At 43.0% G+C, this 18,964-nt stretch overlaps 1 protein-coding gene across 2 annotated transcripts in view; it reads left to right on the top strand.

Annotated features, from left to right (window-relative positions):
• Nucleotides 1-14,000, top strand: part of FTO (FTO alpha-ketoglutarate dependent dioxygenase) — a 256,447-nt gene extending 242,447 nt beyond the window's left edge. For both annotated transcript variants that reach the window (XM_083165321.1, XM_083165322.1), the window contains exon 9: nucleotides 12,666-14,000. In XM_083165321.1, coding sequence (XP_083021447.1) covers nucleotides 12,666-12,816 — 151 coding nt within the window. In that variant the 3' untranslated portion in view covers nucleotides 12,817-14,000. The remainder of the gene's footprint in view (nucleotides 1-12,665) is intronic.
• Nucleotides 14,001-18,964: the final 4,964 nt, after the last annotated feature.

The raw sequence follows: 18,964 nt of genomic DNA, 5'->3' as shown, positions 1-18,964 counted from the left end.
TTTTTTTTTTATTTACAGGTTGCCAACAACTACCAATCTGCTCACATCTGGTGCGCTACTGCATTATTTAATAGCCCTAAAGGTTCCCATACACGCTGCGATTATCGCATGCATTTTGAACTTTTAAAGTTCAAAACGCATTGCATTGGATAGAATCGCACCGTGTACCCGCGGGGATGCAATACAATATTGTATAGCGCAAAAAGTATCTGCAGGCAGTACTTTTTGTGCTACATCTCATCACTTTTTCTCATTACTTAACTATAAACTAAAAAAAAAAGAAAAAGGCTAAAATCGCATCGCACCGGCACAGTACAGTAGATCTTAACGCATCACATCCCCCTTCAAGTGTCAAAATCGCACAGCACAAATGAAGTACAGCACACATATCGGCACGTGTATGGGCACCTTTATGCAGCAATCCTCTGAAAACTGTTTTCAGAGTGGTGACAGAATTGTGCAAAAGGACATCCACCGCTCTCTTCAGCCGCCTGCCGCTTGGAAACTTCTGCAGTTCCCAGCATCTTCACTGCCACGGGCTGCCGGAAGCTGCACCTCTCCTCTCTGTTAGTCACATGACTCTGGTTGTATGATCCATCTAACGACAAATTGCATGTGCTTAAAAGCAACGTGCAGCATGTCCGATCAGAGGACCAATCTCCTGGGGCCGGGAAATTGTGTGAATGTATGATTGTGTACACACAATGTGCACACAATCTGCATACAATCCATTTTACAATACATTGAGATTGTATGATTGGGTGCAATGTCTTTCTGATGTATGGCCACCTTTAGTTTGGACATAATTATGTTTATTATTATTATTTATTAACAGTTTCTTATACAGCGCACACATATTCTGCAGCGCTTTACTATTACTATTAGAACAGTCACATCAGTCCCTGCCCCAGTGGAGCTTACAATCTATATTCCCTACCACATGTACACGCACACAGACATTCTAAGGTTAAGTTATTGGGCGCCAATTAACCTGGCAGTATATTTTTGGATTGTGGGAGGAAACCGGAGTACCCAGAGGAAACCCACGCAAGTATGGGGAGAATATACAAACTCCACACAGTTAGGGTCATGGTGGGAATCGAACCCATGACCTCCGGGCTCTTAGGCAGTAATACTAACCATTACACCGTCTGTACTACCCCGTATATATAACACATGGTGGGGATAGAACCCATGACCTCAGCGCTGTAATGCAGTAATGTAACCATTACACCGTCCGTACTGCCCCGTATGTATAACACATGGTGGGGATAGAACCCATGACCTCAGCGCTGTGAGGCAGTGATGCTAACATTACACCGTCCGTACTGCCCCGTATATATAACACATGGTGAGGATAGAACCCATGACCTCAGCACTGTGAGGCAGTAATACTAACCACTACACCATCCGTACTGCCCCGTATATATAACACATGGTGGGGATAGAACGCATGACCTCAGCGCTGTGAGGCAGTAATGTAACCATTACACCATCCGTACTGCCCTGTATATATAACACATGGTGGGGATAGAACCCATGACCTCAGTGCTGTTAGGCAGTAACACTAACCATTACACCATCCGTACTGCCCCGTATATATATAACACATGGTGGGGATAGAACCCATGACCTCAGTGCTGTGAGGCAGTAATGCTAACCATTACACCGTCCGTACTGCCCCGTATATATAACACATGGTGGGAATAGAACCCATGACCTCAGTGCTGTGAGGCGGTAATGTAACCATTACACCGTCCGTGCTGCCCCATATATATAACACATGGTGGGAATAGAACCCATGACCTCAGTGCTGTGAGGCAGTAATGCTAACCATTACACCGTCCGTACTGCCCCGTATATATAACACATGGTGGGAATAGAACCCATGACCTCAGCGCTGTGAGGCAGTAATGTAACCATTACACTGTCCGTACTGCCCCATATATATAACACATGGTGGGAATAGAACCCATGACCTCAGTGCTGTGAGGCAGTAATGCTAACCGTTACACCGTCCGTACTGCCCCGTATATATAACACATGGTGGGGAGAGAACCCATGACCTCAGCGCTGTGAGGCAGTAATGTAACCATTACACCATCCGTACTGCCCTGTATATATAACACATGGTGGGGATAGAACCCATGACCTCAGTGCTGTGAGGCAGTAATGCTAACCGTTACACCGTCCGTACTGCCCCGTATATATAACACATGGTGGGGAGAGAACCCATGACCTCAGCGCTGTGAGGCAGTAATGTAACCATTACACCGTCCGTACTGCCCCGTATATATAACACATGGTGGGAATAGAACCCATGACCTCAGTGCTGTTAGGCAGTAATATAACCATTACACCATCCGTACTGCCCCGTATATATAACACATGGTGGGGATAGAACCCATGACCTCAGTGCTGTTAGGCAGTAACACTAACCATTACACCATCCGTACTGCTATTTGCGTTACTGAACTTTCAGTTTGTTATTAAAGAAGATGTAATTAACTATATGTGATCTGGGGAAAACATTCAATTCAATGAAATGCACTTCTATGCCTCCCCCAGGTTTTTTTTCCCAGTGTAGTTTGTGTGTTAACGTCTGTGTTTAATCTGCTTTCATGACATATTTTATGCCTGTTATTTTGATTTCTTCAAATGGTCATTGATTTGCTTCCAGGATTATCTGCTGTGCATTCCTTCGGAACTAAAGATCTCTAGTTCTCCAGATATTGTTTCCAGAGTTGTAACCCTGGTCATTGGTTCAGTAGACTGGTTCACACGACGAGCTACATGTTCATTATGGGATTTTCCTAAAGGTCTATGCTTTGAGACCACATAAAAGTGAAGGCTAACTCGGCCGAACAAATGAGACATCGTGCTCCGAAGAAACGTTTGTTTGTATTGTTCAGCTGTGAAAACAAAGCCAGCTTTGTACATAGCCTGCAACACGAGCTACCCGAGCTGGCTTTGAAACCATATACTCTATTGTGAGATGTAGCCTTGTGCAGTGGACAGCAGAGGAATCTTATACATTCCCTTTGAGCTTCCAAAACACCATTGCAAGGCCTCAGCTTGCTGGACTAACACATTTCTTCCCTCTGCTCAGGTGCCGGCTCTTACACAAGGCTCAGGTGACTACCATGTGACCAAAGGTGAGGGTCAACCAACCACACAGCAGTAATCATCCGTCAGACTATCCACCATTATAAAAAGAGGGCATACAAGGTTTAGTCTCTGTGATTTGAAACAATAAAATAATTATAGGGATTCTGAAAAAAATGTAGATTACTTTCCATAAAAAAATGCTTTAAAATTTTTTATTTTCCCATCAAACCGCCGTTTCCCAGAATTTCTGTTTTCAGACTAAAATGCATTATGTGCAACAAAAAAAACACAGCTATTAAAAAGTAATCTTTTCAGGCACTTGTAACCCCGACAAACAATGGGAAATGTAGTTTCTTTTTTGCTATCACATTGAGGAAAGCGTCATCGGAATACTTGGCGTTTCCAGATCAATGCTCAGAGCATTACAGTAAAATCTATTGATTAAAAACAGGAGGTATAATGTTGGTCATTTAGAATAAGGAGTGAGGCAATGCTAGGGAATAATTTATCCTGTGACTTCACATTAACCTTTTATTGACTCACTTGGAAGATTATAATTAACACTCACTTTAGCTAAAGTAGTTTTTTTTTCTCCCTAACGATATGACCAGTAATGGCTGATACAGATGACATCCCATACTAGCTGTGGGTACAGCAATTTATTAAGCTGCTTTGCATGGATTACAGGGTACATTTTTTTCTGTATAATGTCTAGGCTTATTTTACACCAAGGGTATATTAAAAAGTCCTATGTCCCTTTCACACCAGCCTAAATAACCTGGGTTTTTGCACGGGAACACGCAAAAATCTGGTTCACAGGCAGTGTAAGCGCTCCCATTTGAAGTGACCCGGGTTGTTAGACCAGGCATTTCAACCCGGCAAGCAAACAGGCTCGCTGTATAGTGGAAATGGGTAACCCGGGGCGATGCAACCCAGGACCCATCACTGCAATACAATAGCCGGCTCAGGACCCGCCTCAGGTGACGTCACCTGCCCGGCATTATGGGGATGTCGGTGTGAAAGGGGTCACAAGCGGGTTTGAGCCGGATACAAAATCCCAGGTGCGACTCGGCTTGTAGCTGTATAATTGGGTTTGAAATCCATGCTATGGCTTTTTTTTTACAGGTAACTGCATCTATGTTAATGCGGGGTGCAGTTGAAATCTCGACGCCAGAATCCCCACCGCCAAAATCCCGGCACTTTATCCCTCTGTGGGTGTCCATGGCACCCATAGAGGGAGAATAAATGAGTGTGCCGAACGTAGCGAAGAATCAGGCCTGCTGCATTGCGAGCGCAGCGAGCCCACAAGGGGGCGGGGGGCGATCCACGTCCCCCCCTTGTCGGGATTTCGGCAGTCGGGATTCCGACTGCCGAGATTTCAAACCAATCCCGTTGCAGAAAATAAAGATGATTTTGCTAAGCAGAACGTAATAACACAGCGCTTGAAAGTTCTAGAAGGGTAAGAGATGAGACATAGGAATGGACAGGAGTGGTAGAGAAAACAGTGAAAGATAAAAAAAATAAAACAAGAATAAAAAATAATAAGTTAAAACTTAAATACCACTCTTGTCCATTCCTATGTCTCATCTCACGGGTACAATCAGCATTAGATTTTGACTATATAGTGGATCGCATGCAGATCGCACAGGTTTTTTACCTTGCGATCCCGATGCGCGCTCTGTGGCAGCACAAATGGAAACCCAGATAGACAGGGCAGCAATGACTATATAGTGCAAATCGAATGCAGATTGTATGAATTGTATGTAAATAGTACAGAGATAGCAAAGATTGTATAGCACTCGAATCATAAGTCGAATAGCCAGGGAATCTCACCGTGCGTACACACCATTACTCTTCTAGAACTTTCAAGCACTGTGTTATTACGTTTTGCTTCGCGAAATCATCTTCATTTATGCAATTAAACCCAGCAGCTCCGACCAGCGCAATCATTGTTCCACCTGTAAAACTACTCCATGGAATTAGATTGATGTATCATTGTGCAATTGCATGGCTCAGCTGCACACTTAAAACAATCATTGCACATTTTTGAAAATGCCGTCTTGTTAATGCCTATCTGTGTATAATACTGCTATTGCCATTAGCCTGTTCTCCATAAGTACCATACTGATTGTGTCAGGCCTTCCATCTTACTAAGCAAATATTTGCATTTCCCTTACTCATCGCACTACTGATACACTAATCTGTGAATGATTCCTTAACAATTGACGCAAGAAATCACAATACAAGAAGGAAATGACTTAATATGTGTGCTGCCGCATTTTGTAATGACATAAATGACCTTTAGTTGCTAGTAGTTGTTTATGTGATAAAACTAGAATACTCCCCATACTACAAAGACTGTTTCTTCCTAGTTATGAAAATACTTGAATGTAATGCATTTAAATGTATTTTAATTCAGTGTTATACCACTATATCAGGGGTAGGATATGATTTTGCTTGGGGGCCACTTAAAGTTTAGTAAACTGCTGATGGGTGCTGTATACACTCCTTTGCAGACTCCTATATTGGGATCCGCCTTGACACGCTCATACATCTCAGCCGTGCGCTAGGGAGATTTTGGCAGTGCTTATTGGAGGACCACGAGAAAGTGTCTTAGATGTGAGAACTGAGTCATGGACTCCCAGTTCCTTCATTAAGGAAGCAAGGCATTGCTGGAGCCATGCGTCTGAGGGGCCACATAGGCCTGCAGAATATATTTTGCACACCCTTGATCTATAAGGACATAGAATCAGTGGTGTAAGTGTGGCGGTAAGGGGTGGTACGACGTACCGCTAAAACATATTGTGCCGGTACTCGGTACCGCCATAACAAATGACCCAGAGTGCGCTCACTTCGCATGCGCAGGTTTGCGCTGTCTGAGATCCATGCAGCGCGTCTTGTTGCTGCTCACAGCACCGAAATCGGTGCCTGTCCTACTCTCTTCGTGTGGCCGCCGTTCCTGCGCACCACACTGCTCCTCCGGCTGTGTCCTTGTCGGCTGCTGGCTGGGAGCGGTCAGGCTTCTGGCTGCCCTGCTATCTATGTTCTTCTCCACTCTGTGCATCAGCGTGTTTTTTTTTTTTTAGTTTGTGAAACCTTTAAGATCAAAAAAAATATGTTTGGATAAAGTTTGTGCTTTACACTAATGGTACACGGTGCCCGCTCCCGCGCACATGGCATCACACAGCACAAAAAGTATGTGCGATGCGATCTAGTCCAAATTGCATACAATAATTGTACCGTGTATGGGCACCTTAATAAACGATTGATTTGCAGTTAACATTAAGAAATGAATGTGTTATGCAGGTATAATAAAGTATATTTTTGGGTACCAAAAACAACAACTTCAATGCCCTAAATAATACCGCTTTCACACGGCCAAAACATTTAAAAAAACGGTATTTTTAAACATTATTTAAAACGGATCTGAGCCTTCACATTGCAGTAGATTACCGTTTAAGTACCATTCACATCAGTCAACCCGTTTAATCCCCTGAACACGTTTCAAGACAGAATGCAGGGGACAGCCCATCACAGGTCTGTAATTTGTTGTTGTTACTAAATAACGTTTCAGAGCCATTCTCACTGCATAATAACCGGCTCTGTAACGTGTAGGACTCTGCTTTTTAAATGTTTTGAAATACCGGTTATCTTTAACCGGAAAATCAACTCTGGCGCTTTCCCACTGCAGCCTTAAACGTTTTGAAATGGAAAAAAAATGGCAATATACCGTTTAACAAGTGCGGTGTGAAAGGGGTATTAGTATTTTTCAGCTAGTGTTAACACATGAAAGTTGAAGCAGTTTTATGTTACAAAATGTGAATTATTTACTTAGTTGAATCCCCTTCGAGCAGTAGAAATGTAGGAAATCCCTTCCGCTCCCCCCCAAATCTCTACCCATCTTAGCCTTTCTAGAACTGCTTGAATAGACAGTACATGCCAGAAGGCCCACTGTTGATTACCAACTGCCGCCCCTTTATTCCTTTTGTTTTAAATAACTAATGAGAAACATTTAAACTCATTACTCTTTCTGCGGGGGCCTGCAGGTCGGCTAATCTTATTATTTATGAAGTGATGTGCTCTGTGATAGTACTTAGTGCATGTTAACAGATGCTATTATCTCTAGCTGAATGGTGAACGCAGGAGATATATGAGGATGTTATACGGCGATTCTGCAGAAGGCGTGTTATGTACGATGGGCTGAGTGTAGAGGACCACGGGGAGACCATAAAACATGTAGCGACACTGGCTCACTAGGTGCCAGAAGTCATGTTAGAAGTCCATTTATAAATCCCAAGGGACAGACACCATTAAGAAGAATTCATTTTTTACACTTTGTATTGAAGAACTGACTTTTGGTATGTTGTTGTTTTTTATTATTATTATTATTAATATTATTATTATTTTGTGTGTGTGTTTTTTCTAATATGTATAGTTTTTCTTTTAATATTCTAAGGGATCTTACATGGGTAGACATTTAGGGGGGTATTCAATCTGGGGGTCACGGCTGTCGAACTTGCTCGACAGCCGTGACCCTGTCCCGTTCTCGGTCTGCTCGACCGAGAACACGCAGGCGGGATTCAATGTCCCGCCTGCAGTCGGACGAGAGGGGGGCGTGGCTGCGAGTTGCGGCCGGGAAGAGGCTCCTCGCTTCCCGGCCGTTCTCGGCAGAACGAGCCCAACTGCTTGTGAAGACGGGCTCCTTCTGCCGTGCTCCCCTGTCAAAGTGAGATCTATATTGCAGTGTAAAAAGAAAGCAGTCAGTATTTACCCTGCACAGAAACAAAATAACGCACCCAAATCTAATTCTCTCTGCACATGTTACATCTGCCCCACCTGCAGTGCACATGGTTTTGTCCATCTAAGAAGGATTTTGTCAGAAAGAGTGAACTAGAATAAGGCCCAATGCCACAAGTCAATGGTGCAGTGTGGTCCTGTCCTGTATACACAGTGCTTTCTATCATCTGCTAACAATTTCTTCTTGTACTGTGACTACGTTTATTACATAACACCTCTTCTGCGGCAGATGGGACTATTTACAGAGAGATTCATTCTGCTTTTGGATGTTTATTTGCTTCTGATCTACAGAAGCTTGTCCAGAGGATTTCATAATGTTCTCTTTTGAAGTTCATGTCAGACTTTATAGAAATGTCTTTGTTGTTTAATGGATGTTGGTTTGATTATCTACTTGTTTACTAATACTGATTTCCTATGTTTCATAGGCTGAGTCCAGTGGCGTAACTATAGCTCCGCAGCCCCCGCGGTGGCGGGGGGGCGCAGGGAAATTGGGGGCGCCGCCGGGGGGGCTGCGGAGCTATAGTTACCCGCAGTCTGCGTCTCGTCCGGCTCTCTGTCGGGACCTTCCTGACGTCACGGTCCCGGCCGGCTCCTGCTGCAATGAAAACTGACAATTAGAAAATGGCTGCCCCCATACTGCAGACAGTTTTCTGTCTGCAGTATCGGGGTAGCCATTTTCTAAGAGTCCGTTTTCATTGTAGCAACAGGAGCCGACCGGGACCGTGACGTCAGGAAGGTCCCGACAGAGAGCCGGGCGAGACGCAGACCGCGGGTAAGAAGGGGGGGGCAGGTTAGGTGCGGCGGGGGGCGCCCCCCCACGTGCGGCGGGGGGGCGCTAAATAGGTAGTTACGCCCCTGGCTGAGTCTTGTGGGGCCCATACATCAGATAGCTATTGCCGCAATTTCCCGTTCTGTCGATGCCTATTTGTTTTGTTGTTGTTGCTATTGGCAGGTTAGGTATTTTCCACGTTTATTTTGCTAATTCCTGGATGGATCGCTGATCAACATTGTTGACCAACATATCGGCAGCATGGAGAATCACGGATCAAATGTATAGGCCCTCATTGGTGAATTACTGTACATACTAATGAGAGGCCTTTATTTCCTTTCATATAACCCACCAATAAAGGTGCAGCGCCCTCTAGGATGTTGTAGTGGAAGTATGGACATATCTTGGTTTATGGCTGAAATACTGTTACATTTATAACGTTATTTCAGCTTATCTTTTTATCTGATTAGTTTTAATTAGGGATGCTCAATCCCGGGATTCCCAGGATCCCGGGATGGGCTTCCCTAATATTAAAAAGCACCCTGGCCGCCCACATATTTACTTACATTTAGAGGCCAGGTTGCTGAGTGGGCAGCCGGGCTGATTGGGAGGCCAGGAGCCGGGATGCTGAGTGGGCGGGTAGGAGGGCTGCTGGGTTGCCGGGAAGGCGGGGTGGGCGGGCAGACGGCTGTGCCCTGCGCAGCGTGACTTCTGACCTCGTCACGCTGCGCAGTGCTGCACTGCCGGATATGGGAGAAGCAAGTGCTCAGACGCTGCCCGGCATTAGACTGCGCATGCGCAGTCTAATCCCGAAATCCCGGGATTGGAGTTTCCCGGGATTGGCCACCCTAGTTTTAATGTTTGAGTATTGCTGTTTGTATGTAGCGGTTAGACAATGACAGAAATAGATACTGTACTAATCCCACTGAGTTTATAAAGGACAGTTTATCTGTTACAGTATGGCTGAGGTGCAGTGTGCAGTAATCTTCTGTGCTGGCATATGATTTGGTTTCCACAAGTGTGAGTAGATTTGCCCAAAATGAACATCTGCTGTTGGGTTTTGCCAAGTTATAAACAAACATAGGAAAATATTTCAGTTTTGTAAAACTGAATGAATGATGTCACAGAGTATTCCCAGGCTAAGGTACACAGGAGATGTACAGAAATGCATATAGCAATAATATAAAATGGGAAAAAATAAAAATTCCATGTTTGTAACTTCTGTGTTATGTATGATATTACATTTATGATTTTATGCTAAATACATTATTTATTTATTAACAGTTTCTTATATAGCGCACACATATTCCGCAGCGCTTTACAGAGTATAGTTAAACATTCACATCAGTCCCTGCCCCAGTGGAGCTTACAATCTATATTCCCTACCACAAGTACACGTACACGCGTTAATTTTGTTGGGAGCCAATTAGCCTACCAGTATATTTTTGGATTGTGGGAGGAAACCGGAGTATCCGGAGGAAACCCACGCAAGCACGGGGAGAATATACAAACTCCACACAGTTAGAGCCATGGAATGCGCTTATCAATGATTTTGATTCGACAATGGCCAACCCTACGGAGAATGAACAATTTAAGGTAGGTAGTTATGACAGACACATGTCTGCCTAGCAAGAGCCATTTTTAGGACACATCAGGGTATATATTGGACACCTTTATTGTATGCTGATTCTATTGATACAATTAATAGAAAAATATATTTTTTAATTTTTTCGGTACTTGTTTCCTAGAACGGCGTAGGAAAATCGCATCGCATGAGCCATTTTAGGGCCATGCGATGTGCGATGCAATGCGATGCGATTTTCCTATGTAATTTATTCACTGCTCTCTCTGCCCTGCGCCATCGCATCTGCCGCAAAATCGCATGCAATTTTAATGTGTATTGAACTGTGGTGCTCTTTATTTGTACTGTATTTTTGTTATTTATTCAATGTTATGACAAGTTTTGTCTCCCTGTATTGTTCCTTTGTACGGCGCTGCGAAACACTTGTGGCGCCTTATAAATAAAATTATAATAATAATAATAATAATAATGCAATCGCATGCGATTTTATAGGGTGTGCGTTGCCATGACATTAGGTACACAATAATATGATTGTATGTCCCCAAAATAGGTTTAACGCACTCCCCCACTATCCACGCCGCCCCGAAGTGTGGCGAGCTCAGCGGAACGCGTCCTCTAATTTTTTCACTCCCCCACTATCCACGTCGGCGTGGAGTTGATTTCATATAGTGTCGTGAGTGCAGCAAGCCACCGAGCCCGAAGCATGGCGAACGGATGCGGAATACATGTAAAGTAATCCGCTGCGCTTGCCACGCTTCGGGCTCGGTGGCTCGCTGCACTCGCCACACTATATAAAATCAACTCCACGCCGACGTGGATAGTGGGGGAATGAAAAGGTCTTAGGATGCATTCCGCTGCGCTCGCCACGCTTCGGGGTGGCGTGGATAGTGGGGGGGGGGGCGTTAAACCTATTTTGGGGACATACAATCATATTATTGTGTACCTAATGTGGGTACAATGAGCATAGAAAAAAATTACATGAAAAAATCGCATCGCATGCCGTTATATTGGCCCATGCGATGCGATTTCCCTACGGTGCCGTACATAGGAAACCTGGGCGCCGTGCTAGGAAACAAGTACCCTTTTTTCTTAAACAAGAGTGCCCCAACAAAAAAAGAGAGTACTTTTCTTTCTACCCAATACATGTGAGGCCTCTCCTGCATCCTTACATCAGCAATCATTTTCTGTAACTGCTATGCATTGTACATGTTCAAGTCTTTTTCCTATGAAAATAATGCTTAAAAAATGTGATCACATTTATTATGGAGAGCCGTGTTTACATTCTAAATTAGTAGTAGTAATGTTTTACACTTATATTCACCCACTTTCACCCCAGTAGATGCTACTTATAATTAAGGCAAGTTTTCCCTTTAAATAAAAAAAATTCAAGAGTGCAAAGTGTCCACTGTACATCGTAAACCTCGTAACCTAATTATTTAAGTATCATGCTGCTAGATTTGCGTTAATCTGTACTAGTGCAAACATCGCTACTGTACATATAATTTGATCCTTTGTTATTTTTATTCAGTATGTTATTTTTTTTCTATTAAATAGGCTAAGTGAAGGCACATTGATTTTTTTGGGCCTGTATTTCAGTCTACTCAGCTCAAGCAAGAGAACCTGTCGCAATTGCATCTTACGTTATTTTTTGCTTATGCTATTAAATCTTGTTTTTATAATGCTATTAAATGCAACAAGAAAACAATAAAAACCATTTCCCCATTTGTGTCTTATAGGGCCTACACAATAGTACACATAGGCCCTATAACGCTCAGCAAGATCTCCCGGCACACAATGATGTACCAGCACTGTGTGTTGAGCGATCTGTCAGTGCCAGTGTTCTCCGGTGAGAACACTGGCCCTGCCCGGGAGTTAATTCGATTTATCCAGCGTGCTGGATATTAATCCTCGGGCAATAGCGATGCGTGGGTCCGGGCATCTTTATCGCTACAGTCCCTACACACAGAGCAATCTATGGGCATTTTCTAAGATATCTAGTGAGATCGCTTAGAAAGGGGGTGAAAATGAAGTGTGGCCTTGAGGGAAGTGCCCCGGTCCTAAGCCACACCTCCTAACAACGAGGCCGTGTCCATTTGTCGGGGGGGTGAGCGACGCTGCATTGGATAACTTGTGGCTCCATTGGTCGGTTGTGTGATCCACGGTGTCCTGCAAGCCAACTGCTGGAGATAAATCGGGGGGCATTGCTATCCCTAAACGGCTGCAGACTGTCAATCAGCTGACACATCTGCAGCCATTTATGACGATGCAGGACCCAAACCGCACAAGGTACCGACCATCAGAACTTAAGATCTGCATCAGGCCCACTGTTTGCAAAACATTGTAGAGATTAGATGGGGAAGATGTTTCTGAAATAAATCACATAAATGTTTGTTTTTTTCTAATTTAAAGGTGCAGATGCAGATTAGCAAAGTCGTTACCTGTGGAGCAGATGCCGCGGTGCCACCCTTACTGGAAAGAGAATGAGCTGTCCATGCCACTGCCTTTTGACCTAAGCAATATATTGTCACAGTTGGAAAACCTGACCAGCGAAGAGAACTGAAAGAGAACACTGTCGACCACTTCAAGACATTATATCTTATGGGTACTCTGGATGGGTCTCCTACTTTGTATGATGCAATTAGTGATTCATTGTTACTCTGGCTGCATTTTTTAGAACAAATTCCAAAATGAATTAACTATTTTTAAAGAAATAAACATACGCATGTAGACAGATTGCTACAAACCACCTATCTGAAGCACCACCATACTTTATTTTCAGATTAGGCACTTCTCTCTATGGGGCCAGTGGAGAAAATACCCATAGCAACTGCTCAGCTCCTGTTGTACCTATCATATTATAGCATATACTTGATCAATGCTACCTCAAAGCTGATTGGTTGCTCTACTCCATTACGCCACTCTTTTTACTGCTTAACACATCTCCTAAGTATCCCAATCACTGCTATCAAGCACCTCCATGGTCACCCATTCCCTTCCACACTGGAGGGAGAATTACTGTTTTTATTTTCATACAATTGTTCAAAGATGAAAAGTATTTTAAGCGGCCACAAATGACCACTTCCGCTTACCAGCCTGTGCGAAAATTAACTGGTTTAAATACCTTTCTTTTGAAATAAAATCGATTCACCATCTGTAATGAATGTTGAAATTGTGATACGTGCATGCAGATACATAGTGATGAACTACATAGTAGGTCACAGCGGAAGAAGACTGACGTAAGAGCGTTGATTCAAGACTCAATGGAACAGATTTGCGTTTTTGGTTTATTTGTTTGCCTGCAGGTAAGACCGTTTATTGTTAATAGTGTATGTATTTAGATAACATTTATGTTTTAGTCTTAAACTTCCCTTTTTTGTATAATAATCTTTATTGTGTGTTATTGCATAGCACCCCCAATTGTTAAAATGATATATAAATACTTTATTGTTGAATTTAGAGTTTTGGATGGCTGGTGCCGTTAGGGATTTTTTTTTAATCAGAGGTAAAATATAGAAATAAAAAGGACATTAACATAAATGGATGATCAACTTCCTTGTGCTAGTAATACATGTGATCACGGTGTTACGATAATAATTACTATTGGCTAATAGCATTTTAATCTTGGTTAATGTTTAAAATAATATTAAATATATTTTTATTCATTCATTTTCAATACCCAGTAAAATTACTAGGATTATAGAGTAGGCTAGAGAAATTTCATTTCATTTCATTGTAATCCTGGAGTCATCTCACCTTTTATTATATATATATATATATATATATATATATATATATATATATATATATATATATATAGACGGTGATGCGGCGGCACTCGGTCAATAATCACACAAAGAAACGGCCTGATTTGCCAACGTTTCAATGATCTCTCATTTTCGTCAGGGCAGGGCTGCCCTGACGAAAATGAGAGATCATTGAAACGTTGGCAAATCAGGCCGTTTCTTTGTGTGATTATTGACCGAGTGCCGCCGCATCACCCTCTATATCCAGTCACTTCATGCTTTGAGTAACTGTACGGAGGGCACCGGGATAAGCATACCGCTTATGCAGTGAGTGCCAGAATCACGCTGTTTATATATATATATATATATATATATATATATAGAGAGAGAGAGGTATGGAGGTAGCAGGGCGGCACATCCACAGTAAATAATTAATGGTCCGGTGCTAGGTCCATAATATGATAACACAGTACACTTACCCCCCCAGACGAGGAAGGATTCAAGCCCGGCACTCGTTGGTGAAGAAAAATGTTGCTTTATTCCATAGGTACAGCAGGTAAGGGGACCACTGTTGTTACCCGCTGTACCTATGGAATAAAGCAACATTTTTCTTCACCAACGAGTGCCGGTCTTGAAACCTTCCTCGTCTGGGGGGGTAAGTGTAATATATATATATATATATATATATATATACACACACATTTCTTGGGACAAGACCCATTTAACCAAAACAAAATAAACAACATGCCACCATAATTAGTATTTCTAAATAGATTTTGTGCTATATGTACTTAACAGTGCTAAGCCTTAAGGCTGCCTACAGCCCGTTCAACTGAATGTGCCTTAAGGCTTAGCAGTGTTCTGACATTGCTTAAAAATGTGAAGATACAGCAAAGCCAGTAGGCACGAACCACAGAGTCCCCAGAGCCTTTCTCTCACGGCAGTCTTTAACCTGATATGGAATGCTAAATTGCAATATGTAAAAAATCCATCACAAATGCTTTGTTTTATAGAGTTAATAAACAGTCATTTGAATATGGTGCTTTTATTATTCAGACGTAGAATGAGTAAATGCAATGCTGACACATGACATCAGGGCACATTAAGACATACACGCATAAATGCTTATGTCTCCATCACCAATTATGTAAAACACTTGTTGTTTGCCAAAACCAAACAAATCTCAAATAAATGTTACGCATTTGATGATGACAGCATATAGGTAATGGATGCGAACACCAATATATGCCACATAGTATACAAGGACTTTGTAACGTAGTGTCCATAATAAATGGCAAAGGAGGGGATGCAGTTATAATCCTGGGGGTCGGAATCCCGGCGTTCAAAATCCCGACGCCGGAATCCCGACCGCTGAAAAACCCGACACCTTCTCCCTCTGTGGGTGTCCATGACCCGCGATCCACATCCCCCCCCCCCCATGTCGGGATTTCGGCGGTCGGGATTCCGGCGTCAGGATTTTGAACGCCGGGACTCCGACCGCTGGGATTTCGTATCAAACCCCAAAAGAGAATGGAATGATAATAAGGTAAAGGCAGAGGAACCGAACTCCCTTTTTTCATCTGCATTTACTAGAGAGGAGCAAACAGGGGAACCGATATGCAACAGTGAAGTCGAAAATACCGCATTACTTAATATAGAAATGACTGCCGAAGATCTCTGTAACCATCCTCTGCAAAATCCAAACAAATCACCAGGACAAGATGGTATTCATCAAAGGGTACTAATGGAACTGAATTAGATGGACAATTGCATTTGATTTTTGGAAATTCAATTTCATCTGGCTTCGTACCAAGAGACTGGAGATTAGAAGAAGTAGTTCCTATATTTAAAAAGGGAAAGAGAATGGATTCAGGTAATTATAGACTGGTTAGTCTTACATCAGTGGTAGGGAAAATAAGGGATTATATTCAGGAATATTTACTGCAGAATAAGTTAATTAGTGAGTGATAGACTGTGCCAAACTGTTATTTAGTTTCCACGAGCAATTTGGACAAAGAAGAAGCAGTTGACATGGTTTACTTAGACTTCACTAAGGCCTTTGATACAGTGCCTCATAAGAGGTTGATCCATAAAATGGGTGAGTTGGGTCTAAGGAATATCATATGTACCTGGATGATAGCCTGGCTGCAGAATAGGGAGAGGGTAGTGCTGAGTGCGTTTTTATTTTTTATTTAGTTCCAGTATTTAGCGGTGTACCACAGGCTTCGGTGCTGGGACCACTTCTCTTCAATATATTTATTAATGATATAGAACAGTGGTAGCCAACTCCAGTCTTTAAGAGCTGCTTACAGTTCACGTTTTTCTAGATCACCAAGCTGGGGCACAGGTGCACTCATTACTGACTGACACATTATAAATAATCTACAGCTGGAGCTACTTCACTTATGATTCTGTGAGGAGACCTGGAAAACGTTAACTGTTGGTAGCTCTCGAGGACTGGAGTTGGCTATCCCTGATATAGAAGATGGTCTACTAAGTAAAGTAACCATTTTTGCAGATGACACTAAATTGTGCAGGGCTACCAAATCATGATGTCTCAATCTTACAGGGGCACTTAAACTTGAGGATCGGGCAGACATATGGAAAATGCGGTTTAACAGAGGTAAGTGTAAGGTCATGCACCCTGGGAGCAGTAATCAGCATGCAATGAATAAACTGAATGGGATAGAACTAGGGGAATCACTAATGGAAAAGGACCTAGGGGTACAAATTGACCATAAACTTGGCTGTAGCGCTCAGTGTCATAGAGCAGCAGACAAGGCATATAGGACAACTATACAAACAATAATCAGGCGCAGACTAAAAATCAAATTAGTTGCTCTGAATAAATACTTGTAGGATAAGGTAGCAACTGGTATGCAGCTCCCAGCTCGGCAGATTGCAGATCCCCCCTTGGAGCCTATCCAACCCAGCTGCCAAACAACTGACCCGGTAAGCTCCGGACCACCTTTGTGGAACTACAAGGACAATCATGCTCTAATACAACGAGTGGTGAGATCAAAATTTCTGGAACTTATACTGTTTATTCCCTACTCAATGGAAATTCAATTGGAGACTTAATTAGTCCGAGGACTTTGGTCCATAGGACCTTGCCTACTACAAGGGATTATTGCCCATATTTATTACCTAATTACCGTATCTACCATTTTAAGTGTCTAATACTGTTTTTTTTAATAAATGTTAAATTTTTTACTGGTTCATATGCGCTCTCAATAATTTGTGTAAGGCATATAGGATACTAGCTTGTAAAAAAAGAAGTATAATATAATATTACCATTTTATAAAGCATCAGTGGACCTCACAAACTATGTAATATGCAGCCAATATGGCCTGTATGTACCATGTCATCCAGACGGCCACTGTGTAGGACGGATGCAGCACCGTTCTTGCTAAAGGAAGTAACTTATGCTCAGTTGATTGATGCACATTGTTCCGGAATACACCGTACATGGTTCATTGGGTTTAGATCTGGTGACATCCAATGCCATGTCATGGATAACATCAGTGTCCTGCTGGTCAAACAATGGGGGACCACATGTACACTGCGGATGGCCTGTTGTCATCTTGGAAGACACGTCTCCCAACAGGTAGGATGCTCCAACATGTGCAACACACGAATGACAGATAGAATGACTGCAAATATAAACCTGTTGCATGATAGGTGGTAGTACACTACTGTTTGTGAGTTCAGGGAGGCGTCAATGGACCACTGAGCAGTGGAGGAAGGCCATTTTGGCTATATATATATATTCTGTGTGCTTGTTGTCAATAGTAAATGGTTCAGGTCTCTACATCCCATCTTAGTAGATTTACCCCAATGAGTCTTACCTGATTTACTGCACATCTACACGCACCCCTACTATACTTTACCTATGCTTGCAGACTTCTACACTACTAAGTACATGGTGGTGTGACTACGTCTGCGTATGGATAGAAGCAGGGGCGCTTTAAGAGAGGAGGAGTCCCTGTGCAGCCTCTTCCATTCCAGTCCGCTCCTCCCTTCTTGCTGCATCGCCCCGGCGCGCACCACAACAGAGTCTGAGCACTAGAGTGTTCAGAATCTACTGTGCATGTGTAGACCTCCGTAAAAAATAGCACGGCGGCCATTTTTTTTTTGCGATTTCGGCAGTGCTGTTGTTTTCGTCGCAAGACTCCAGGCAAGTAAGTATTAAAAATGGGTGCTGTGTGGGCCCCCCTGGGACTCACATTGCACCAATTATATATATGCCATTGGATAGAAGCCTATTATGTGCGTATGCGCAGTATGAAAATATATATTTTTTGCATGATAAAGAGGGGCATACATCCAACTGTACATCAGGCTCTATATCACCATTAGTTCAGATGCATAATTTCACGACATTAAATATAGATAAGCTAACCCACATGTGAATATTGCTAGCCTGCATATCAGTGCCAGATTAAGCCTTGGGGGCCCCGGGGCACATTAGACAGGGGGGCCTCCTTGCACTTGTCATTACTGGCCGCAAACTGCACGGGGGATTATTGCACTGTCAAAACACAGAGTAAAAGCAGTATAAACTTGGTCAATGGGTAACTGCAGTAGATAGATAGAGATATATACATACATACCACATGAAAAGCCTCTGTTTGTCCCTCTGCACCGTACTCTGTAGGAGACCTCATAGTCCCAGTGCTACCTCTGATTAAAAAGCCTCCCATGACTAGGCTGCTGCTGCTGTCCTCCATGGGCCTGAGAAGCATGTAATGAGAGCTCAGCACAAACGTCTCAGCCTCTGCCCTTGTGCAAAGTGTCATGGGACTTAGTCAACTCCCAGTAATGCACATTGGCAGATAGGTGAAGCTGCAGCACTACCCCACTCCCATGCACAAAACCTTTAGCTAAAAAAAAATATATATATTTTTAAATACATGCCAACCACAGGGGGCCCCTAGCTAGAGGGGGGCCCAGGGGTACTGACC

Source organism: Crinia signifera, chromosome 11, assembly GCF_055691185.1.
Source record: "Crinia signifera chromosome 11, ASM5569118v1, whole genome shotgun sequence".
NCBI classification, from domain to species: domain Eukaryota; kingdom Metazoa; phylum Chordata; class Amphibia; order Anura; family Myobatrachidae; genus Crinia; species Crinia signifera.
The sequence above is the reverse complement of the archived record's forward strand: the minus strand, read 5'-3'. Positions and strand labels throughout refer to the sequence as shown.